General features: G+C 41.4%; 1 protein-coding gene across 10 annotated transcripts in view; it reads left to right on the top strand.

Annotated features, from left to right (window-relative positions):
* Positions 1-24,853, top strand: part of PTPRM (protein tyrosine phosphatase receptor type M) — an 840,314-nt gene that overhangs the window by 758,615 nt on the left and 56,846 nt on the right. For all 10 annotated transcript variants that reach the window (XM_058438632.1, XM_058438634.1, XM_058438633.1 and 7 more), the window contains one exon: positions 18,639-18,736. In XM_058438632.1, the coding sequence (XP_058294615.1) occupies positions 18,639-18,736 (98 nt within the window). The remainder of the gene's footprint in view (positions 1-18,638; positions 18,737-24,853) is intronic.

Consider the following 24,853-nt stretch of genomic DNA (forward strand, 5'->3'; position numbering starts at 1 on the left):
CCACTGAACTCCAGCATCAAAGCTCCTCCCACCTCACTATACTGCCTCCCATGGGTGACCTTGGGGATTACATTAACTCATGTATGTATCAATGCTTAGAGCAATTCCTGGCATGGAGCAAATGCCATGTATGCGTGACCTGTTACTGTTTTTGAGAAACAGCACAGAATAGCTTAATGATTAGGAACACAGACTCTGGAACTACATTGTCTGAACTCAACCCCCAACCCTGGTTCCTCCATTGGTAACTTGTGTGACCTTGGACAAGTTACTTAACATCTCTGTGCTCATCATAAATGAAGATGAAAATAGTCTACCTTGTAGGGGGCTATTTATTTATTTTTTAACTTTTAGGTTCAGGGGGTACACATGCAGGTTTGTTATATAGGTAAATTGCATGTCATGAAGGTCTGGTGTACAGATTATTTTGTCACCCAGATAATAAGCATAATACCCGATAGGTAGTTTTTTAATCCTCTCCTTCCTCCCACCCTCTACCCTCAGGTAGGCCCCAGTGTCTGTTGTTGCCTCCTTTGTGCCCATGTGTTCTCAGTGTTTAACTGTCACTAATAAGTGAGAACATACAGTGTTTGATTTTCCGTTCCTGCGATTGGTCACTTAGGATAATGGCCTCCAGCTTTATCCATGTTGCTGCAAAGGACATAATCTCATTCTTTTTTATGGCTGCATAGTATTCCATGGTATATTTATACTACATTTTCTTTATCCAGTCTACTGTTGATGGGCATTTTCGTTGATTCCGTGTCTTTGCCAATGTGAATACTGCTGTGATGAACACATGTATGTATGTATCTGAATCATGCATGAATCATATAGAATGGTTTATTTTTCTTTGGGTATATAGCCAGTAATGAGATTGCTGGGTCAAGTGGTACTGCTGTTGTCAGTTCTTTGAGAAATTTCCCACAGGCACCACAATGGCTGAACTAATTTACATTCTCACCAGCACTCTATAAGCATTCATATTCTCCACAACCTCTCCAGCATCTGTTATTTTTTCTTTTTAATAATAGCCATTCTAATTGGTGTGAGATGGTATCTCATTGTGGTTTTAATATGCATTTATCTAACAATTGGTGATGTTGAGCATTTTTTCATATACTTGCTGGCCGCATGGTACCTTCTTTTCAAGTGTATCTGTTCCTGTTTTTTGCCAAATTTTTAGTGGGGTATTTGGCTTTTGCTTGTTAATTTGTTTAAGTTCCTTATAGACTCTGGATATTAGACCTTTGTTGGATGCATAGTATGAAAATATTTTCTCCCATTCTGTAGGTTTGTCTGTTTATTCTCTTGATAGTTTTTCTTGTTGTGCAGGAAAGCTCTTTAATTAGGTCTTATTTGTCAATTTTTGTATTTGTTGCAATTGCTTTTGACATCTGAGGAGGTGTAAGAACTCTACAATAAGAACTATAAAACACTGCCCAGAGAAATCAGAGATGATACAAACAGTGAAAAAATATTCCATGCTCATGGATAGGGAGAAGCAATATTGTTTAAATGGCCCTACTGCTCAAAGCAATTTACAGATTCAATGCTATTCCTATCAAACTACCAATGACATTCTTCACAGAATTAGAAAAAACTATTTTAAAATTCATACAGTATCATCGAAGAGCCCAAGTAGTCAAGGCAATCCTAAGCAAAAAGAACAAAGCTGGAGGCATCACTTTATATGACTTGAAGCTATACTACAGGGCTACAGTAACCAAAACAGCATGGTACTGGTACAAAAGCATACACATAGACAAACAGAACAGAATAGAGAGCCCAGAAATAGTGCCACACACCTATAACCATCTGACCTTTGACAAAGTTGACAAAAACAAGCAGTGGGGAAAGTACTCCCCATTATTATTATTATTGAATAATAAATGGTGCTGGGATAACTGGCTAGCCATATGCAGAAGATTGAAACTGGACCCCTTCCTTATACCGTATACAAAAATCAACTCAAGATGAATTAAAGAATTAAATGTGAAGCCTCAAACTATAAAAATCCTGGAATATAACCTAAGAAATAGCATTTTGGACATAGGCCCCAGCAAAGGGGCCTTTTCTTTTTAATACCTAGTAAGTGCCCATTTACAAAATAATGTCCTTTTTTGCGGACCTTGAAAATATACTCAGACAAAGCAGAGTAGGTCTTACCAATTGCATATGTTCACATTTCAAAATGTAAGTAGTCTTATGTAAACCCCTAAATAGCTAGTGACATGAACTTTTCATTTCTCACATGTGAATAAACTTAAACTGTACATAGTTAAGAAGCCTTGGAACAATTCATAGAGATTGTGATCTGTGGAGAACTGGCCATCCAGATGGGCCCCCACCACATGCCATTGGCCTTATCACCACCATCACTGTCTTCCTTTTATGCTCAGAGCATCCAGATGCTCAATGTCATCTTTGAGGATGCCAGGTCACATTGGCAAAGACCACAGGAACTGATATAGAGAACCAGATACCAGATAGTCATTTACAATGAAAACTGTAACCACCCATCAGACAGAACTGCCAAGGTCAGGCAGGGGCATTCTGTGTGAAGAGGAAGATGCCTTGGCAGAAGATCACTTCATCATGACCAGGGCATCCGAAGAAGGGGTCGCAGAGTTTATTCATGATTCAATAAGTATGCACCACCTGTGTGGTAGTGAGCTGGCATAAAACATAAGCTCAGTAAGAATACAAGAATGAATGAGTGAATGAATAAATGAACGGATTGGGACTTACCGTGTGCCACACAGCACTTAGACGGTAGAATATCTCAGCCAGGTAGAAAGGATGGCTCATGTTGGCCCGGCAAAGCCAAAATCCTGGGATGGATTTTGGCGGCATTATCTCCAACATCTCTGACTATTTCTGTTTCAAGTTAAGGGCTGGTCAGCTTCTATTCTTAAAAACACTTTCTTTACATATGTCAGTAAATCAAATCCTGTTTTTAGAGACCGTCCATCTTGTTAAACTAACTTTGCTTGGCTCTACCCTGACCCTGTTTGTGTAACCCCTGTCCCGATACATATAATCAATTTTGTCTGTAGTTATAATTTGTCCATAATTTGAAAAAGAGAAGCCTAAAAAGTTCCCTCCAGACACTTTCAGCTAGGAACAAACTTTTATGTGAAAATAATAAAAATGAGGGGAGTGAAGGTTTATAGTGGAAATATTTACAGAGCCTCAAACACTGCAAAACAGTTGAAACTTTGTTGTAGTGACTTCATTCTTTTTGCCGTCAATTTGTTTTTCTTCTACATTTATTCCACATACTTCTGGTATAGTTTTAATAAAGGTCTTTCAAAAGGATAAATATGGTTTATATTTTCCCAGCTCAAAATTCCCCTTCAGGCCTCTGAAGCAACAAATAATAGTGCTTTGAATGCTGCACTCACTTTCCTGGGCAAGCCATTCCGGTAGTGGAGGGTTCTCAGAATGTCAGTGTAACTTCTGCACAGTCTGTAAAGCAGCTTTTTTCTCCTGCATTCTGGCCTCCAGATGGAGATGAACACTTGAAATTATTTCTCATTAGAATTGAAAGAACTTTTTTTTAAATCAAAAGCTCAGTCTTCGGTAAACAACTTTTGTTTTTATTCTTCCAAGAACCAGTGCGGCTTGCACTTCAAGTGCAAATTCTGTGTTAGCTAACACTGTGCTTCCTGGCAAAGTTGTTCCTGCATTGTCAGTGGGTTGTAGGTTATGTTTTGGATTCATTTGTTATGTCCTATTTGAGACTAATTTAAAAGTATTACCTAGTGAAGGTGGAGCATTCTCTGGTTTCCAAATTTAAATAGGGATGCTTTGAGAAAATGTGATTTATATATAGGCAAACAGTGACTCCATAAAAGTCACTGTCATAAGTATTCCAGCTACCCAGGGCCAAGTTTATACAGAACCTGCCTGCATTTTACCAACCATCTGTGGTTTTACCAGAGAGAATGAACAATTGCAATTAGCAGCTTATCCAGAAACTTCCTTTTAAACAATAATTTCTCTTCACTAGATTAATTTCAAAAGATAGTGGCCAGTTAGCCAAATGGTCACTTTCATAGACATTTCTCATCCCTGTGCTCTAAATAAACTTGCTCATTAGCAATGAGAACATTTAAAGAAACAGTTAAAATTAAAAGATGAAGTAAAAAATAGAGCATGTTAGGTAACATCCACCTATGTTGTTATAGATGCCATAAGGAAAATGTGGCCCTCTAATAAGAGAACCAAAGTTAATACAGAATAATTTGAAAATAAATGATGTCCTGTTGTTAAGCAGGCACTCAGATTTGAGGTGTGTTAAAATAAATGCTTTTTAAACCTTCAAGAGGATTTAGAGTAGTTCCTCATTTGAAGTAGAAAATTTGTAGAATCTTTTAGAGGTGATAGAAACTTTAAGAAGCTCACAGTCCAGTTTCCTTGTTTTGTTATTAAAACAGTTGATACTTAAAGCAGAACTGTATTTAAGTGACCTTCATCCACATAAGTTCAAGTGAGTCATATATGCAAAAGTATTTGCAAACTGCATGGACTAACGTTCATATTTTAATAGAGTGTGTGCAAAGTTCAACCTAGGAGAAACCTCATATGTTAAGATAGACCTGTTCCCCCATAGGGCCTTTTATTCAACAGGAAGAAAAACTGTGAGGTTACATCTTTCTCCCAGGTTCAGCCCTTTAAAAGGAGAGAGCTGAAACTAACACCCATGTACTTTCCAAAGTGCTGGCTTCCCCGTGCCTCTGGCACCATGAGTCCTTGCAAAGCAAAGCTACTCCTTTACAGCCTGGTTCATTCAAAATTGAACAAAGGTTTCTGTGCACCTGTCACTTGCTAGGATCAGCACACGATCCGGAATATACCAGTGACTTCAGAATTACCCAGTGTGGAGGTATAAATAAATGATACCCAACTCTTACTAATTTGTGATTTTAATGCACCCACAGATTTGGGGACTTCATTTTGATTTTTAATTATTTAGATAATATTTAATTTAAATAATTAAATATCTAAATATCTAAATATGGTGTCACTCTGTCACCCAGGCAGGCGTGTAGTAGCATGATCATAGCTCGCTGCAGCCTCCAACTCCTGGGCTCAAGGGATCCTCCTGCCTTAGCCTCCTGATTAGCTAGAACTACAGGGATAAGCAACCACGCCTAGCTAATTTCTATTTTATTTTTTATAGAGACAGGGTCTTGCTATGTTGCTCAGGCTGGTCTCAAACTCCTGGCCTCAAGCAATCCTCCCACCTCGGCCTCCCAAATTGCTGGGATTACAGGCATGAGGCGCTGAACCCAGCCTAGGAACTTCTTTAAGCCGTTTCTCTTCACCCCTACCCCGTTTTGCAGAAGAAAAAATAAGACCGAGTGCAGCCCTAGAACCACTTTTCCGGAAATCTGGGCACCAGGTTTCTTTTTCACCCATGGGCACAGTTTAGGACAAGTTTTTCAAGGCAGCAAACAGTTTAGGAAGTTTCTAGCTATAACCAGTGGCTTTTGTTTCTTGCCTTCTCACTCAAAAGGAAGCTGCTGGAAATTTCCTCATGCAACACCCTTCACTGCCACGGAAAATTTGAGACTGCCTGCACTGAGCTATGTCTAGGGAGCCAATTTATCTCTGTTTCATTCATTTATTAAATTTATTCTCTTTTTTCTTAAATAAAAGAGGATTCCACTTGTGTACTGAGAAGAGCTTAATTAAAGAAGATAGAGACTAATGAAAGCTTTTATTTCTCTGGCAGTAGCCCCTGAAGCATATGAATATAGGCTGTTCCCTTCACTTACTTCCTTGACAGAAGGCAGCCAGATCCTTTGGGTCACCAAACCCCTCCATTCTGAAGGCTGCCATTCGTTTTTTTCTGTCCTTGATTGCCTTCTCTCTGTTCCCCTCTTTACAGCATGCACAAGTACCCAAGCTCAGTTTCTGAGCGTTCTCTTTGGAGACCGACACTGATGAATGCTCTGTACCTCCACCAGCAGGATGCTTCTGTGCTGTGGACATCTGTCATGTTCCTTCCTTCCGAGGCCATAGCACTTTCTCCTGCCCCTCTTTTCAGCTCCCCATGCACGCCGCCATTCGGTCTGTCCCAGGGATCAGGGACTGAAGGTTCCTCTGGAAGCAGTGTCTCTATCTCTGCATTGTATAGCATATTGTTGCCACACACTACCTACCCCCATTTTATTCTTTTCTGTATTAGAGATCCTCTTTGGAGCCCTAATCTGTATCCCGTCACTCAAATCTGATGGGTCTGCCTTTCTCGACCTGCTTTCCATGTCAAGAATAATAGAAACCTTTGCATTCCTTTTCACAGTGGTACCACTACAACCTGAAATAGTTTACATAACTGCTAGGGAGGTCTGATTCTGGAAGAGGACTGAATGTCATCCAAAAAGAACAAAATTCAAATAATGGTTTCTTTAGGTAGATGGAGTTTCCAGAAATGCTTTTGAACATTTCAATTCCGAGAGCAAGCCATGCTAGGCTACAAACCACCCCATTATTGGTTTTACCCATAGATATCTCTTTGCTTTATGCAACATAGTCACAATCAGATCTCTTCAACTTGGCCTTAAAATTTCTTCCATATACAACCATGTTTTATGTCAGTAACTAGGCCAGGACTGTCCACTCCCCACTAAAAGACAATAGGCAGAATGGTTAATGAAAGCCTAGACTCTAGAGTTGCACAGCCTAGGCTCAGATACCAGCTCTGCAAGTAACCTCTCAATAAATATTAGCTACTTATTGTTATTATCATTTTGTATGTTCCAAAAGACATATCTCTTAATAGCAGAGAAGCAGTTGAGGTTTTAACCCTAGTAAAGTGTGTACTCATATAGTTTTCATAAAAGCTGATACATCCTACACCTGTTAATGCTTCCTTCCAGAAGGATGTATCAAAAGGAGCCATTTAAGTGTGCACCAACATCCTGTACTCCCTCCAGAGTACAAAGAGTGCCATCATTGTTCACTGTTAAACTGTAGACAAACATAGGTTGGAAAGACAACAGCTGCATCCTAAGCTGGAAAAGCATATTTTCCTTCTGTTTTTGAAGTCTTGCTGAAATTGAGGAGCCTTGATAGCAGTGCCAGCTCCACGTCTTGGTGTTCTGAAGGCTTCCCTGGTGCACACTGAAAGTCAGATGACATGTGAGTGAAAACAGCTTAATTCCAAAGACCAGAAAGTTCCTTCCTAACAGGCTTCATTGAAAGCAGTTCCTGAGATAAGAATTACACAGGGGTGTTTTAGAGAGGAGCTTTAACATAGTAAGTTCCTTGTATTTCTTAGGAAGGAAATGGCTATTGATGAAATTTATCTTTATTAAGACATAATAATATCTACTATGTAATTATTCGTCCTTTTTGTTTTTAAACATTTCATAATCGTTTTAATTGAATAAATGATTAAAAGAAAAGATTATTAACCAGAAAAGAAAAAAGAGATGATGGTCGAAGGGTTGTATAGCATATTATAGACAGAGGTTTCCCAGGCTATTTTAGTGTTTATTCAAAACCTGTCCATTAATGTTTGGTTTATGCCAATTTTCTCTTAATGAAATTTGACATAACCTTTTCGTGTCCAATGTGGATTTCATATGTTTTAGAAATACACCCAGAAACAAACATTCCATGAAACTAGTTATGTAGAGAAAGCCACAAATAGTCACATGGTTTATATTGTCACACTTTCTTACTTCAGTCTGAAAGGAGAATTTTGGGGAATGGAATGAGTGAAATGTAAGCATCAACATGTGGGTTGTGTGCTCTGGAGAAAAGGCTAATCATGGATACAGCAGAAAGTGTATGGCTGATTTTAGTTATAAGAAGAGTACACACCTGCAAGGCAATTTAGAAGAAATTGGGCAAACAGCAAGTACTTGCCTACCAGAGATGGCCAGGTGAAGGGAAAAGACTCTTGTCACAGGAAGACCTACTCCAGTTGAGAAGAAGAGATGTGTCATTGTGTGGCATCACCGTAATTTATTAACAAAACACTCTTTAACATTTATTATTTAAGTCATCACTTTCAACACTACTTCTAAAAAGGTATATTTTGTTACAGCTTTTCTCTTCTTTTACTGTCACCAAATTAAAATTCCAGTGGATGGGTGAACACTTCTAACTGTAATTCTAGACATAAAGAGTTTTTCATGTGAGAGTTGTCCTTAGAAAATGTGATTTTAACAGACCAGTTATATTTTTGATTTTAAGTTAAAATATTGCCGAGTTTTCCCCATCATAGAACAATTCTCAGTGTGTTTGCTTGAAATTCATTAGTTGATTTCTATTGTTTCTTTTAAATGGTAATTTTCTTGGGATACTCTTAGCAGCTCGGGATAATGAGCAAATCACGTCCCTTGCACCCACCCATCTCAACTTTGCTTTTCCTTTTCTGCAGCTGGAACAAAAAATTATTCATGAAAATTGCATGATTTTTAACATAAGTAGCCTCAGGGGAGAACAAATGCAACTATCAAATAAGTGATGTTAAGGATTATTAATGCTGAAGCCAAGTATATTCTGTGTCACTGTTACCACTTCTGTGACACATGAGGCAGATTCAGTTTGTAAAGCATGGTGGCATATTTTACTGTTTACATCTCACTACTGTAAAAATGGAAAGCTACTCAATGTAAAATTATAGACTTAAGTATTCTGGAAGCATCATATTGAAAAATCACATAAAGCTTTATAATAAAAACTTAGAAAACCACTGAAGGGACAACTAGTTCTCTAAATGTTGAGTAACTGACTTCATAACCCTTATTATAGATTATCGCCAACGGCAACAGGAGCAATCATGGATCAAAAATTGAGGACCACTTTTATTCATGTAGCAAGGGCTTTAAAATAAATGCTTCTCAGACTCATCGTCTTCTGCAGTTAAGTCCCACCTTCAGCCATCTTCATTGCTGATGGAAGGAACTGGCTGCCAGTGCCCGAAGGAGGGAGCCCAGGTTTCCTGCAGCTGCTTTGCCTTAACATCCCTCCCCTTTCCCTTCGCACTTCTGCCATTCAGTGTGTACCCCCACCCACCACACACTCCCTCCTTCAGGTCCCAGAACCACGCTAGAAACAAACATTCTGGTGATGCGCTCAAACAGGGGCCCTGGTCTCGGGCAGTTCAGTTCATTCTGCAGTCAGAACAGTGTTGCTGGGCTGACCTGAAATGGAATTCCAGCTTTGCCACATAATGGCCGTGCAGCTGTAACAAAGGCACTTCATCTCCTAAGCCTATTTCTTGGGCTGGAGTAGGTGCCTCACACTGCTGTATTGGGGAATGAATGAGATCGTGCATATAAAGAGCAGCATCCAGCACCTGCCTGGCAGGGGGGCAATCTGGTTGTACCTATTTATTTGTCCAACACCCTTGTCCTGGGTTCCCCTTATTCCAGCCTAGAAGCCTTGGTTCTCTTATTGCTGACAGAGCTTTAGGGATGGCAAGAGTCCCCCTTGGTTTTAACACTGTCTTCCTAGTACAGCCACAGTCCTCCCTGGTCTGAATCAAGAGGTCAACCTATCCACCAGTCCCCTGGTTCCTGAGCCCACCTGAGCCTCATTGCCACACTGGGGAGCCTTGGAGCCCACGTTGGCCATGCCAGCCACACGAGACCAGCTTAGGGCCTGCCCCCTGCCCTATAAGCTCTGACCTTCCTGCCCCCAGGCTCTCCCTGTGCTGAGCCATCACCTGCAGCCACATTGCTGCTGTCTGCTGGATTCCCGACCCATCACCACCTGGACATTTCTGCTGCAGATCTCCACCAGCCATTTGGATGCCCAGGGAGCTGTTCTTGCCATAATAGTTGTAAAATTATAAAATATGTAAAATATGTTTAAACTTTCCCTCTCATTAATCAATACAGACCATGATCTTTTTGTTCACTGTTCTTTACTGTTCACATTCAACATATTCCTGTTTCTTAGGAATTGTTTTGTTCAATGGAAAAAGTAGACCCTTCCGCTCTGGACACTGGCATCTGTCCGGAACATGCAGGAGAGCTCAGTGGGAGCCTTTGGACTTGGCTTTGGGTAGCTAGGCTCAGTTTACCATTTCTCTCAGTCCACTGTACCTTGCTCCTCCTTTTCCCACTTAGTTCATCCTCAGCTGCTGATGGCTGGTCACACCTAAGGCTGAGCCCACACCTGATCAAACCTCCTTGCAGTACAGGTGCCCCCACTAGAGTGCGTTCCAACAACCAAACACTTCTTCCTCTGTTTTCTTTCTCTGACTTTTCCCAAGCTTTGATTCTAAAACTGGAACTTTCCTTAGTCATGTTTTTTTAGTATCTGTCATTGTTGTCTTCCACTCCTAAAATCTGAACTTGCAAATCTTATCAGAATTTTACATTTCCTACAAGAGGGCCCCATGGGAGTCTCCTTCCCCTCCCAAGTGGCAACAAGTGGCTCCTGCTGGAAGACCTGCCATCCCCACCCTCCCTCCCCTCTTCCCCTCCTTCAGAGTCACACCCTGTCCTTTGAGACCTATGGCAGGTGCCTGACTTCAACAATGCTAGTCCAGCTGCTGCGTCACCAGTCAGACCTAAGCTCTTCCTGACTTTGACTGCCACAGGCATCCTCATACATCAGTTACCGACCCTGGCCTTCAGACTTTTCTTCTTGTGTATCCCCAAAAGAAGTTTGAAGAAATTACGCACCTGCTCTAAACATTTGAGTTTGATATCGAAAACTTTCATCACATGTTTATGTAAATGTATTTGTTAATAAGAGATAGACAGTATGAAATATTTTCTAAGATAAAATGAGGTTTGGTATAATTAAGATAAATATTTTATGATATGTGGTATTTTTTAACTACCTTACAGATTCAAGCATATCAAACCTGAAAGAAAACTCATGAAACTTTCACTTACGGGTTTCATCCAAGAAAATTTGGCACTCCTCAAAAGCATTCTGGTTCCATTTAAAAGAGTAAATATGGCCAGGTGTGGCAGCTCACACCTGTAATCACAGCACTTTGGGAAGCTGAGGCGGGCAGATCATTTCAGGTCAGGAGTTGGAGACCAGCCTGGCCAACACAGCAAAACCCCGTCTCTACTAAAAACACAAAAGCTAGCTGGGCGTGGTAGTACATGCCTGTAGTCCCAGCTACTCCGGAGGTTGAGCCAGGAGAATCACTTGAACCCAGAAGCCAGAGGTTACACTGACCCATGATTGCGCCACCGCACTCCAGCCTGGGTGACAGAGACAGACTCTGTCTCGTAATAAATAAATAGTAATAAATATTACCAACCTCTACTGCTTCAAGGGTTCTGAGTTCGGAACATCTTAACATAAGCCAAAATACTGACTTTTACTCCTCACAGAATTGTTTCAGACAGGGAAGTGAGTTTCTGGAGCCAGTATTCCAGCCCAAAGCTGTAGGTTTTTACACCTGGGCAGTGCCCCATGGTCATATTTGAGATAGGTGGTTTTTTCAAGTGTATGAAAGAGTATTGTGAGGCTGGACACAGTGGCTCATCCCTGCAATCCCAGCACTTTGAGAAGATGAGGGAGGCAGATTGCTTGAATCTAGGAGTTACAAACCAGCCTGGGCAACACAGTGAGACCCTATCTCTACCAAAAGTACAAAAATTAGCTGGGCGTAGTGCCTGTGGTCCAAGCTACTCAGGAGGCTGACGTGGGAGGATCGCTTGAATCTAGGACGTCAAGGCTACAGTGAGCCGTGATCATACCACTGCACTCCAGCCTGGGCGACAGAGCTAGACTCTGTCTCAAAAAAAGAAAGAAAGAGAGAAAGAGAGACAGACAGAGACAGACAGAGAGAGAGAAAAGAAGAAGGGAGGAGGAGGAGGGGGAGGGAGAGGAGGAGGAAGAAGAAGGAGGAGGACGAGAGAAAGAGGAAGAGAGGGGAAGGGAAAGGGAAAGGGAAAGGTAGGGTCACACCTGTAATTTCAGCACTTTGGGAGGCTGAGGCAGGCGGATCACGAGGTCAGGAGATCGAGACGTTGGTGAAACCCCATCTCTGCTAAAAATACAAAAATTAGCTGGGCGTGGTGGTGCGTGCCTGCAGTCTCAGCTACTCAGAAGGCTGAGCCAGGAGAATTGCTTGAACCCAGGAGACGGAGGTTGCAGTGAGCCAAGATCACGCCACTGCACTCCAGCCTGGCAACACAGCAATCGTCAAAAAAATGTATATAATAATACATTTTAAAAAGAAAGAAAGAAAAGGAAAGAGAAAATAAGTGGAAAGAAAAGAAAAGAAAGACTATTGCATATGGAGGCTGGAGACTCCTGCCTAGGGAATAAGTTTTGGCAGAGTCCTTATAGATATTAGGTATCTGGAAATTAATACTTGAAAAACTACTCATATATGCCTTGGATCATCTTTATGTATCTCCAAGGGTATGCATAGCTCAGTTTGAAGGGGTTTTTTTAAATTTTTTGAGACAGGTTCCCAGTATGTTGCACAGACTGGTGTCAAACTCCTGGGCTCAAGCAATCCTCCCATCTCAGCCTCTGAGTAGCTGGAATTACATCAGTTGAGGTTTAAGTGTCTCAGGATGTTTGCCTTACTGTACTTTACATGAGAGTGTGGGCTGTTCTTATCTTATCTCTACCTTAGAAAATTTCAAGCTTCTGGATGGTGGAGACCATGTATGTATTACTCACCTTTACATCTCTACCATACCTCACAGAATGCCTGGCATTTAACACTAGGCTGAGTGCTTAACTGCTGCATGCAGGGCTGGCCACTCATACCCACTGGGGCCAGGACAGTGGTATAAATGAACAAAGCAAGCTAGGCATGAGGCCACGTTAGGAAAATGTGCATGGAAAACACACTGGCAGCACAACTCACTTTAAACATCATGAAGAAACAGGGAGCCTCCACTTGGGTCTTGGAAAAGTGGCCCGAGGAAGTGACTTTCGGACTGCTCAGCTGAAACCAGCAAGGAGACGTGCAGGCTTTAACTGACACATCGGCAGAGGGGGGTCTTGCGGGAGGACGCTGGGGAGGAGCGTGACGGAGATACATGGTCAGGGAGGGGCAGGTGCCCTGATACAGTCCAGGCACAGACTGTGTGGGACCGCATTTGCCTTATTAAAGAATTTAGGGCTTACTCTGAGAGCAGCAGAAAGCCGTGGGAAGATTTATGCAGGAAAATGACATGCGGGATTTACAGTCTTCGTAGATGAGCCCTGGCTGAGGGGTAGGGAACGGATTCAGGGGAGGCCCCATGTGGGTTTGGGGAGTTGTATTCATCCACTTGGTAAATAGGTGAGTTGTCATGGTGGCTGGGGTTTGGAGGGGTGACAGAAATGGAGTGGAGGAAACAGGGTGTGCTGTGCTCTTGAAGTAGTCCTACTGGGTAAGCACAGACACTTGGGGGCTGGCTGTGCTTGTGAAGCTGAATTTGATTCTGTATCAGTAGGAGGACCTTGGAGTAGTTAAAGGAGGGAAGTGACCTGAGATCATGTACCCTAGAACTTAAAGTATAATAAAAAATATATATATGGAAAAAATTTAAAAAAAAGAAAACCTAGAAAGATACAAGGTTCTATGTCATTTCATTAAAATTGTAATGCTAAAAAAAAAAAAAAAAAAAAAAAAAAAACCTTTAAAGAGGTGGTTTCAGTGTGGTTGATATGGGTTCTCTGCTGTTTTTCTTCTTGCCGGGATTGTGAGGACTGTGTGGTACATACCTGTCTGGTAGAGCCCTTCTGAGTTGCTTCCGATGTTCAAATGAGGCAGCATGATGTAATGGAGTCAGACACCTGGTTCAAAACTCAGCACTATAGCTCACTAGCTATGTGACCTTGGACAGCTTGTTTGACTTCCCAGTGCCTCAGTCTCCGTCAGTAAAATGGGGGTGAGCAATAAGACCTATTTCATAGGATGGTGTTTTCTAAATTTAATGCAATAGTACATGTAAACTACTTCAAACAGGACCTGGGAAATAGTAAGTGTTTAAGGGACATTAGGTATTGTTCTGTTTATGATGGAATGCCAATTTGTACTTATATTATCTTTCTTCAAAAAACTCGAAAATGCCACTGTGAGCTTAAGGGACCTTGACTTCTCAGCAGCTGTAGTTAATGTAGGAAACATAGTGTATAGAAATTCAAATGTGAAAAGCAGGGGTACAAGTCATCAAGGTTTGAAAATGATCATTTTTATAGATGTAGGGGTACAAGTGCAGTTGTGTTACGTGGATATATTGCTTAGTGGTGAAGTGTAGGCTTTTAGGGCACCCATCACCTGAATATCATACATTGTTGAAACGAAGATTTTTGATATCTCTCACTTCCCATGAACTAGAGAACTCATACAATAAAGCCCATCCTTGAATGTCTTTCATTTATGCTTGTCATTGCTTGTTAATGGTTTTTATTGAAAAAAAAAAAAAAACTTTCCGCCCCCTTTCTTTTCCCCTTGGGGCTTGACGGTGGCAAGAATGACCCCCTGCACCTTTCCTTCTCAATAGAGGTCTCTGTGTGCCTGCCAGTTGGAGGAGATGGAATGTATTACTGGCCTGATATTATTGAAATGTCTAGATGTTACCTTTCAAATTTCCCACAGGGGGACAACTGCTGAGATTAACCATGTTGCCTATTGTGCAAACATCTGTAAACGCACCACCACAGCAATTGCAGTGGCTCCCCCCAGCCAGAAACTGCGGAAATCAAATGCCCTGTCTTGCAAACACACCTGTTCACACCTTGAGAGAGGGAGGCTTTTCAGAGCTCCTTGCTTTGAAAAATCTTGGGAGTTTATTTGTTTCTCCACTCTGTGAGCAATCCACAGCGATCTTGGGAGTCGCACGTCAAAGGCAAAGGCTTACTGACCTCCCATGCTGTTCCCCTTGTCTTTAGGTCCTTCAAGGGCGTGGGTGCTAAGAGGAGCCTGCCTGTGTACCAGGCTCACATCTTTGGACTTGTGATATTGGCTCATGATGGTTGTGGTCACTCAGACCCCGCCAGGAGCTGCCGAATCCAAATGGAGTAGCTCTTGGTGACAGTAAAGTCCACCCCTCCCCTGGCCTGGAGGGTACGTTCTAATTTTGCCAGGAGACAGGTAGCTGAGTAATACTTTATTGAGATCTTGGGAAATGATTTGAAATATGTGGAAGAGAAAAGAAAAACAGGATTGATACATTCTGCATTAAAAACCTTATTTGGGCACCTTCCCTATTTTCTACCCTCAAAAAAAAAAAAAAAAAACCACAAAAAAACAGGATTTGAATGAACATTTGGAAAAATGTCTGGAATCATCAGCCATGAATCACCAGTGCCCACCCCTGAGCAATTTTACAGTTGAGCCACCACAGTGACCAGGCCAGGGAGGGAGCCACGCGTGTGGCAGAAGGAACGGCCACCAAGTGTTGACTGCACAGCGCCCCGCGCCTGCAGGAGAGCGGAGACAGGAGAAAGCAAGGCCAGCTGCACTGCAGGGAGATGTCTCTGCCTGCACTTTTTTTTCTTTCTGGGATCTATTTAGAATAATCTTTGTGTTCAATTTCGTTTTTAGATTTTAGCACCGAATTCTTTTTGTTCTTCTGGGTCCACGTATCTAATTTTAGCATTGAAAAGAATTTCACCTAGTTTTTTTTTGTATCCTAATCTTTTTTTAGCGTAGGTCAATGGATAAGAAAATCACAAAAACTAAGTGTATATTATCAGCCAAGTGAGCTGCTAGTGCTTATAAACACCCTTTATTTTAAAGACAATGCGAATTTAATTATGTAAACATGTAAAAACCCAGGCCATCTTAATTGATGCCCAGCCGCAGAGGTGAGGTGGCATGGTCATGTTCCTAGATGACATGTTATGAATAGAGTTCCTTCTACATCCGAGCAAAACAGGATTCCATGGTTCACAGAGCTTGCAGGCAAGGTTAGACTAGTCAGGAGATTCAGAACGAACAAATCTTTGGTGTCTCACAGTTACAACTCCATAGGAGAGCACCCGATGGTTATACTGGAAGATGAAGCGGATGTCCTTGATGCTATAGATCAGGAAAGATGTGAAAACACACCCAGACCCAACCCCCACCCCAACCCAGTTCAGTCAGAGTCTCTTGGGTTAGGACCTGAGAATTTAAAAAAATCTCCACAGTAATTTTAATAAGCAGCTAGAGTTGAGAACCATTGCCTCCCGTAGAGAACAGGGAAGCTAGGATTGCGCTGTGGTTACCTATGGTGATGGACTGAGCTAAGCCGGAAGCAGAGCCTTGGGTGGGGAAACTGAGAGGAATGATCTGTATAGTGCTTGGGAGCAGTGGTTTAATTCCAGAGTTCCAAGGCTGTGCTGTGAGGACAGAGTGATAATTATGCCCCTTCTGAAGAAATCCTTGCAGAAGATGTCACCTTTCCATGAACTGAAAGGAGGAAAGGTGCTGTGTTTTCAGGCTTCTCCAGATAATCTTAGAAATGTAAGTTGAGAAAGGGAATCATACAAACATACATGTCTTAATTTGACTTAGTACCTAGTATGGGTTTAACATAACACTGTCATAATAATATGGTTTACACACATGCATATGAACTTACCATCCATTCATTGATTCACTGGGCTCCTGCTATGTGCCAGGCATTTCCTAGGGCACTAAGAAAACAGCAGCAAACGAAGAAGGCTGAGTTCCCCTCCGGGAGGGGTCTTAACACCGAGCAATCCCAGAATGTCGGCTGGCAAGAAGGGGTGAGTGAGGAATATGCTGGAGGCAGAATGGGGCCCCTAGCCTAGAGTGTCTCTGAGAAGACCCCTGTTGGGCCCTGACAAGGGAGGTGGCTTTGCTCTTCCTGCAGGCACAAGCTGTCCATGATGCTGGGACCTCTGATTCATCCACTAGAGCCATTGTCATCAGAACTATTTCTGGAAGTTTCTGAGTAGGTGGCACAGGCCTGTGTACCTAGTGAAGGCCCCCCCGCTCTTTGATTCAGGGGTCACATTGGGCTGTTTGCGCAAAGAAGGACTCACTGCTTTTTTTTCCCCTTGTGAATAAGTAACAAGCTGTTAAGTACACAATGAATGTACCTCTCTGCAAGCCAGAACTGTAGTGATTGATGGAATCCGATGTTTACTTGTCCCCTCTGTAACCTTAGATTAAAGTCACTGAAATCTTCAGCCTCTACATCAGGAGAATGGCACGCACATGCCAAGGGACGTGGCCAAAATGGCTGGTGGAGCTTTGTGGGAGGTGGCGTGCGTGGTCCCTTCCCCAAAGGGATTAGATGCAGAGACATCAGGAGAGCAAGTCAGCTTTTATGGGGAGGGTAACAGTGTAGACAGAAGCAGCAAGGGAGAAATGATAGGAATTTGTGTTGTGGAGGGAAAGGAAGGAGGCCTGGACAGGGAAGAAGGAGAAGAAAAATTACACAAGAACCGGTTGCTAATTGGTCAAGAGGGATGGGGAGTGACTGAAGGGCCCCCTGGGTGTGTCACTATTGTTCAGTGTCCAGGCTGCAGCAAAAAGACAGCTATTAATAAACATCGTTAAATGCATCTTGTTTTCTTTCTATTGCTTTGTTGTTTATAAAATGCCTGAGTATACATTAATTCCAAGAATCCTTAAAATAACTTTGAGAGGTGTTACTGTGATCAGTATATAAAGAAAGAAGACATTGAAACTCATAGAGGCTAAGTAACTTGCCCCAAATCACACAGCCAGTTAAAAGGCAGAAGCAAATCTCAAATTCAAACATTTGAGCTCCAGCTCCAGCAATCTGAAATGTCAAGATACCTAGTACAATTGGGTTCTGGTCCTGGATGTGCCTGAACATTTGTATGATTTCACATATATCGTGTGACTCTCCAAGCCTTTGAAGTTGCATTTCTCTCATTTCCTTACCTTTCTATATGTCTTATAAAGATTTCTACTCTTACATTTATACCCTCAAGTATGCAAGGACACAAAGTCGAGTTTGGGGTTTTTTTAAATCTGGATTAAAAGAAATTTTAAATTCCAACTTTCTTTACCTGATTCTCTCTGTAGCACTGGCCTTTTGTAATATATATTCTTCCTTTTTTATTTTTTTTCCAGCCACAAGAAAGAGCTTTTTAATGCTCAGATCCCAAGAGCTAAGGAAGTAGATGGCTATTCACGTTCTGCCAGGAATCTTTATGTTCAGTGAGAGGAAGTGCAACTGCTTAAAACTCTTAACTTCTCTCTCTTACTTTAGAAAGTCAAGCAGAAAAAAAAATGGATTAATTTGACAGCACAGAATAAGAAAAATATTAGAAACAAGAAGGTGCCATTTTTCCTATAGAGGCTCATTTCATTCTATATACCACTTCCCTGGGATATCTGCCAATTGTTAGCAGAAAGAGTAATGTTATCTATTTTTTAAAATTTCACTCGAGTACTATGGAGATAAATAGCTAAATGATGGAGAAATAACTTTCTTTCACGGTAGTAGTCTAAGAAGGGTAGAAAGAGCTCAAATGCAGATATTTGATGACATGAGAAAATTCAGCGACAAATGACAAATTTGATATTTCCATAGGTGCAGTTTTAGAAAGGGTATCTTTTTGCATTGACACTAGAGACCTGTGTCCATCTGTAAAAGTGAGGGAACTGCATGTGGGTATTAATAGATGTATTTGCAAGCCCCAGAAATTTTCCAGTTGAAACTTAACAAAAAAAAACAAAAAGTTTCTGTTTTGTTCTGCTGCAGGGCCAATGCAGGAAACCATCTATGACTTCTGGAGGATGGTGTGGCATGAAAACACTGCAAGCATCATCATGGTGACCAATCTTGTGGAAGTGGGAAGGGTGAGTAGACCATCTGCTGCAAATGGCCATTTTGTTCCTTGCTTAGTTGGTAACAGAAAGTAAGGCATGAGGCAAGCTTTTGAAGTATTATGTGTACTTCCAAAAACATTAACTACTCCAGCTCCTCCTATTGCTTGCTGCACTTGCTTATAAATTATCAGTAAACATAGCCTGAATTGCTTTCATTTGTTGCGATAGCAACAGACAGGAAAGGCACTCAAGATTTAAAAGCAGTTGTTATCGGGCTATATTGAGAGCACAAAAATACCTCTAAGCATGAATGCTGATTGTTGAGTGTCAAAACTCAATGGGTGCTGCATTAGACATGACTACATTCCCAAACTGAAGAAAATTGACTCTAAAAACAGTGTGCAGCTCTAGATTCAATCCTTAGATTAGAATTCCAGCATCTTCCCTTGCTTAAATTGGCCTTTCCTGCGTCTCAGTTTCCAAACCTGTAGAATGGAAAGCATCATCTTTCTGAAGGTCTTGTACCACCTTCTCCATAGTAACTGTTTATGAGCAGTGCTTTTATTTAACCAGGAAACTTTTACGTAGTTTTAATCTCCGTAGTAGTATGCTATAGGATTATTTACAAAGTGAAATTTTAAAATGAGCAAACACACAGCTTGCAGTTGCCTTATTTATGGTAGGTTGAATTCCATGGTTGTGCTAACTGAAGAGAAGTTGGCATCATGAGATTTGCACTCAGCAAAGGCAGCCTAGAGGTTATCCTAGAATTGAAACAGTGAGACAGGAGCCATAAAGGGGTTGTCTCTTAAGATTCTCAGGTTTCAGGAGGCACAAAGCAGGAAGAAGAAAGACATCACAATTCTCTCATAATGAGAATATTCAGTAAGTAGGATATATATATATATATACACACACACACACAATATAAGTAGGAGATACATATATATTATATATAATTCTAGCAAAAATGGCACATTAACCTGAAAATCCCCCTACAAACATCTAGAAATTCTAGATAAAAATATAAATATGTGTTTTAATATGTTTATATGTATATCACATGCATATGCAAATATATATATTTTAAATGTTTAGCTTAGCCCTTAATAAAGACAGCTACTACAGACCAGAAATAAAGTGAGGACTTGAGATCCTAGGGAGTGTAGCGCTTGCATGCACCCTTAGCAGGCTGGGCAAGGGGTTCTGTGTGAGTGCTGAGGGAAAGTGGGCAGCATCAGTCTTTGTGATCTTGGATCCCGGGTTTTAAAGCCCACTGAGGGCAGGAAATAATGTGGACATGTACAATGCTAAGAATTTAGATGTTGACTGCCACACAGAACCAAAACCCACAAAGAGTAGACCCTCAGAGAAAGGGCAAACTGGGGAAGTGGAGGTAGGGAGAGGGACGAGGGAGAAGGGAGAGGAGCACCAGCCAGCCCAGGGAATTGACAAGGAAGTTAAACCATTTTCATTTAGGTAGGATCTGTGGGGGTAAAGCACTTCGGCCAACTCCAGGGTCAAAGTAAACACCTAATAAAATCAGAAAATAATTAGAACTGTGAATCATAAAGTGTCATGATAGTGTTAAAGTTGTGAAATGCAAATAACATGGTACCAGAGAAGGAAATACATGTTCTTAAATGTTGTTATTAGAAAAGCAGAAATACCAACTAAGCATCTAATTCAAGAAGACAGATGAAGAACAGAGCAAAACCAAAGAAAGAAAAAAGGAAATAATAAACATGAATAGAAATTTATTAACTAAACAGCACAGAAGCAATAATAAAGTTCAACAAAATAAAAAGCTGGTTTTGTGAAAAGGTTAATAACATGGACCTCTGGCAACAGATCAGAAATAAATAAAGAAAAACCACATATAGCCAATAGCAGATTTTTTTGTACTGCAATAGAATAATATGAATAACAATATATTTGATGAATTAGGTAATTTTCTAGAAAAATATGACTTTCCAAAACTGACTCAAAAAGAAACAGAAATTCTGAGTAGATAATAATTATCTTAAACTCGAATTCTGGTTAAAAATTGACCCATGGAAATGTACCAGTGTATTTATAGGTACTAAATATTCAAGGAACAGATAATTCAAATGTAAATGTTAAAAATATATAACATTTTATAAATACATAAAAATATATAAATTATATACATTTTATAAAAATTATTCTAAGAGAACAGAAAAGAAAGCTTGTTCCCCCATTTCATTTTAAGAGGCTAGTATAACCTCAATATCAAAACCAGACAAGACTACAGGAAAAGGTAAAATTATAGGTGCCACACATAGATAGGAAGAGATGAATAGACCAGTAGGTCCAAACAGGCCAGATGTAAGACACCAAAAGCCCAACATATTAAGGAATAGGATAGGAAAATGTATGATAGTAAGATTTACGTAAAATTCTCTATATGACAAAGGATATAATAAGTGACCAGAAAAGGGGGGAGGTACTATGGGGCTATTATGCAAAGTTTAAACACTTCCAGAGCAATATTTTATGTACTAAAAATATAGAAATCATTTCTATCTTTCAATGATGTCTCTGCCGGGAGCCAGCATGGGAGTGCAGGTGAGCTGGCGAGGAGGCTGCTGAGGCAGGGAGGGCCACCAGCCCAGCCTAGAAGAGGGTGCTGGGCCTCTCCTTCCACAGACCTTTCTCTGGAAAGAGGAAACTAGCAGTACTGTGTGTCCATCTGGTTGGGCTGCCATAACCAAATACCACAAGCCGGGAGGCTTACACAACAGACATGTACTATCTTCCTGTTCTGGAGGCTGGAAAGTCCCAATCCGGGTCTGGCAGGATTCCGCTTCTGGTGCGGGCCCTCCTCCTGGCTTTCATGTGGCCACCTTCTTGCAGCAACCTCACATGTCAGAGAGAGTGCACGCTCTGTGGTGTCTCTTCTTACAAGGACATGAGTCCTATTGGGTGAGGGCCCCACCTTAATGTCCTCATTTAACCATCATTATTTCCTTGGAGGCCCATCTCCAAATACAGTCACGCTTGGGGGTTAGGGCTTCACCATATGAGTTTTGGGGGTACACAAATATTCAGTCCATAACAGCCTGCTTAATGGGGTTCTCATAAAGATTCAATGAGTTTCCACATGTCAGGAGGTTAGAGAAGTTCCTGCCCATTCCGAGGACTCAATAATAACAGCTACTAGTGTAACCTTAGGTTTCCACCAACAAACCTAAGACTGAAGAAAAAGACCCTTTTTCTTCCACACACCAAATCTACCTACTTTTACTCTGAAAACATTAATGACTATTGAAAAAAAAAAAGCCAACTCCACTAGGCCAACTTCAAGTTCCTTGAAGGGAAGAGATGGCCTTGCTCAGCGGCCTCTCCCTCCAGGCCCAGGGCCCTAAGCAAATGCCCAGCAAGGTGAATAAAGAGAGTACCTCGCCACAGTGTCACGGAGCACACCAGAGCCACCTCATGTAGCCTAAACATTTCATCTGCTTTCATGTGCTTGTGTTTCTTCCCCTGAGAGGTATACTCCCATCTGACTCCTTCATTTACTTCACACATCCTTGCTGACCACCTACATGTGATGGGGAGAAAGAGGTACCTGGAGCCCACTCCCTGGTGCCTTCCTTTCACAATCCCAGCACTCCCAGAAAGTTGTGCACCTATGCACACATTCAATATTTGCACTGGAGCTCGCTTACAAGAGAGTCCTAAGTAAATTATTTTGAAAAGTAGATAATTGCTAAATAACAACTATTGCTGGATTTTTAAAAATAAAGGCACATGTATTTTTTGCTTAATTGAAATTCCAAAGCACACCACTGTGTCTGGACTCAGTGGCTTAAGAGGTTAAGCTGATTTCGTATGATACAGCCTTTTACCTTAAGGAAAGATGAGGACAGCATAGTCTTTGGTTGAAAAGTCAAAAGAAAATTGTGCTGTAAAATTACTGCAGCAAAAAATAATAATTACACACTAAAGCCCACTGTGTCTGAGACATGGCACATTTGCAGGGAGCCAGGTTTCATTCAGAGCAACCTGGGTTTAGAAAAGGAATGAAAATGTTATGCAGTGGTGGTCGCTGTTCCTTCCATCAGGCACCTGGACCCATCACATCCAGGGTAGTCACTGATGATTTTTATGACAGCAACTATTCCTTCTGACAAATAACCATGGAAATTTTGTTTCCAATAAGATGTGGCTGAAGTGGGTGGTGGTAACTAGGTTTCTGGTTTACCCATAAATCTAAGTCCATAGATTTAACGTAACTCAACCATTTTAGGTCTGGTAAGGTTATTAAAAAAAAATTCTTCCAAATCCTTACCAGGTTTGTGGGGACATGGGTAAGCTCTGAAGAGGCCCCACCTCGTTGCCATCAGCCCCTTGGATGGGCCTGACTTCAATTAGTAATGAAATTATGGCATCTGTCCTTGAAATCTGGCATGATTTGGGGGTTTTGACAAGAGGTCATGTTCCCTCGTGGGAAAAGCACTCTCCTTGTTCCAGGCTGTTTCCCATTGTTAATCCTGCACATTTGTTTACAGATAGCTCCTCCATTTTCCATGCTTAAAAACAACAACAAACCACTCAAGAAATCAAAATGACATGGTTTTTAAGGGCAATAGCTACCTACTTAACATGTGTACTGCACATAGTGCGCCCTTCATGCATTAAGCATGAGCTAGGCGGATGCGTGTTTGTTTACACAGACTTGCTGCCGATTCATTAAGGCAGAGCTGGGGACCTGCTTCCCCCCATTTTGCCCTGAAGCGCTCTGCATTAGGCGGCCCTAATTGCTGGTGTTGGAGCCACCAGGAGACCTTTCCTGTGGCAGCACCTGGTGCAGAAGACACAGATGCTGCACTTCCCTCCAGCGGGGTCCCCGGTACATCTGCCAGGACCTGTCATTATCTAAGACTTCCTTGTCACCACCATGCCTCCCCTTTTAGCCCACGTGTTCTGGGAAGGGACCCTTGTCGGTTTTCCTGGCACCTGCGGCCGGCTGCACACCTGGCATTGAAATGGCGCTGGAATGTGTTGTGATTATTTTCCCTCTTTAATGAACCCACCTGAGGGACATTTAGTTTTTTAATCCAGTCACCTGTTTCCCAGGCATTCCCATTTACACTGTTTGTGTGGAGATTCAAAAACTCTGTTGTGGTGTTGAGCTATTCCATCTGCCAGAAGTCTTATAACCAAATCTGCAGGACTCCCAAAGGAGACTTTTGCACCGGTAATTTAAGCTAATTATTTCTAAACATATTTAGTCAGTTTTATGAAGACCTCATTAGAATGTGACTGTTTATTAAAAATCCAAATGAGGTCTCACAGTCATTTAGGAAAATTATTGTTGAGTCACTCTGAATAGTTCTGATAACAGAAGATAAAATGTTTTGGAGCTGAGAGAAGTGGGGACCAGAGCTATGGACCTCTATCACAGTAGGGGATGGGAAGAAACCACCTACATGGATTCTTGGATATTTTCCACCCAAGGAGCCTGCCCTAAAATTCCTTTCACAGTACTTGTCACTAAAAGAGTCATGAAAGGAAAAGTTTACGATGAACACTAGACATCAGAACTAACAACTTTCTAATTCACATACAAGGAAGATATATTAAGATTCCAGGTGCCCCTCTCACAGCCAAGAAAAAACATCTTCTTTTCTGCAACAGCCACCAGACCCAGGATCAATGAGGAAGCAAGAGAGAGGCAAGGTTGCCCTTTTATAAAAACTGTGGAGATACTGGTTAATTACAAGAATAAAAATGTTAGTAATCGTTTTTACTACAAAATCTCTTGAATTGTTCCAAGACATCAAACTCATAAGAAAGGGAAGAGGGAAATTGTTTTTATAGACATTGCTGACAGTTTTCCGTTTTGAGCACTCACTGTTACTTTCATAAATCCTTTTTCATAAACTGGTATTTAAGACTGATCTTTTGTGACCTGTGTAATTACAGTCTTAGCCTTTGAATAATTTATGCTCATTCAGCAAACACTCCTCATCTCAATCTACTGTCATCCTTTCACCTATCATAGGATGAAGCTGACATAAGCCTTACCTCCCTCCTGCACGTTACCCCTGGGCATTTAATTGCTCATTGGCCATCTCTACCTCTGTGTCCCACAACTGGCACAAACCAAGCACCTCAGAA

The sequence above is a fragment of the Hylobates moloch genome, unplaced genomic scaffold (genome assembly GCF_009828535.3).
Source record: "Hylobates moloch isolate HMO894 unplaced genomic scaffold, HMol_V3 SCAFFOLD_5, whole genome shotgun sequence".
In the NCBI taxonomy this organism is placed as follows: Eukaryota; Metazoa; Chordata; class Mammalia; order Primates; family Hylobatidae; genus Hylobates; species Hylobates moloch.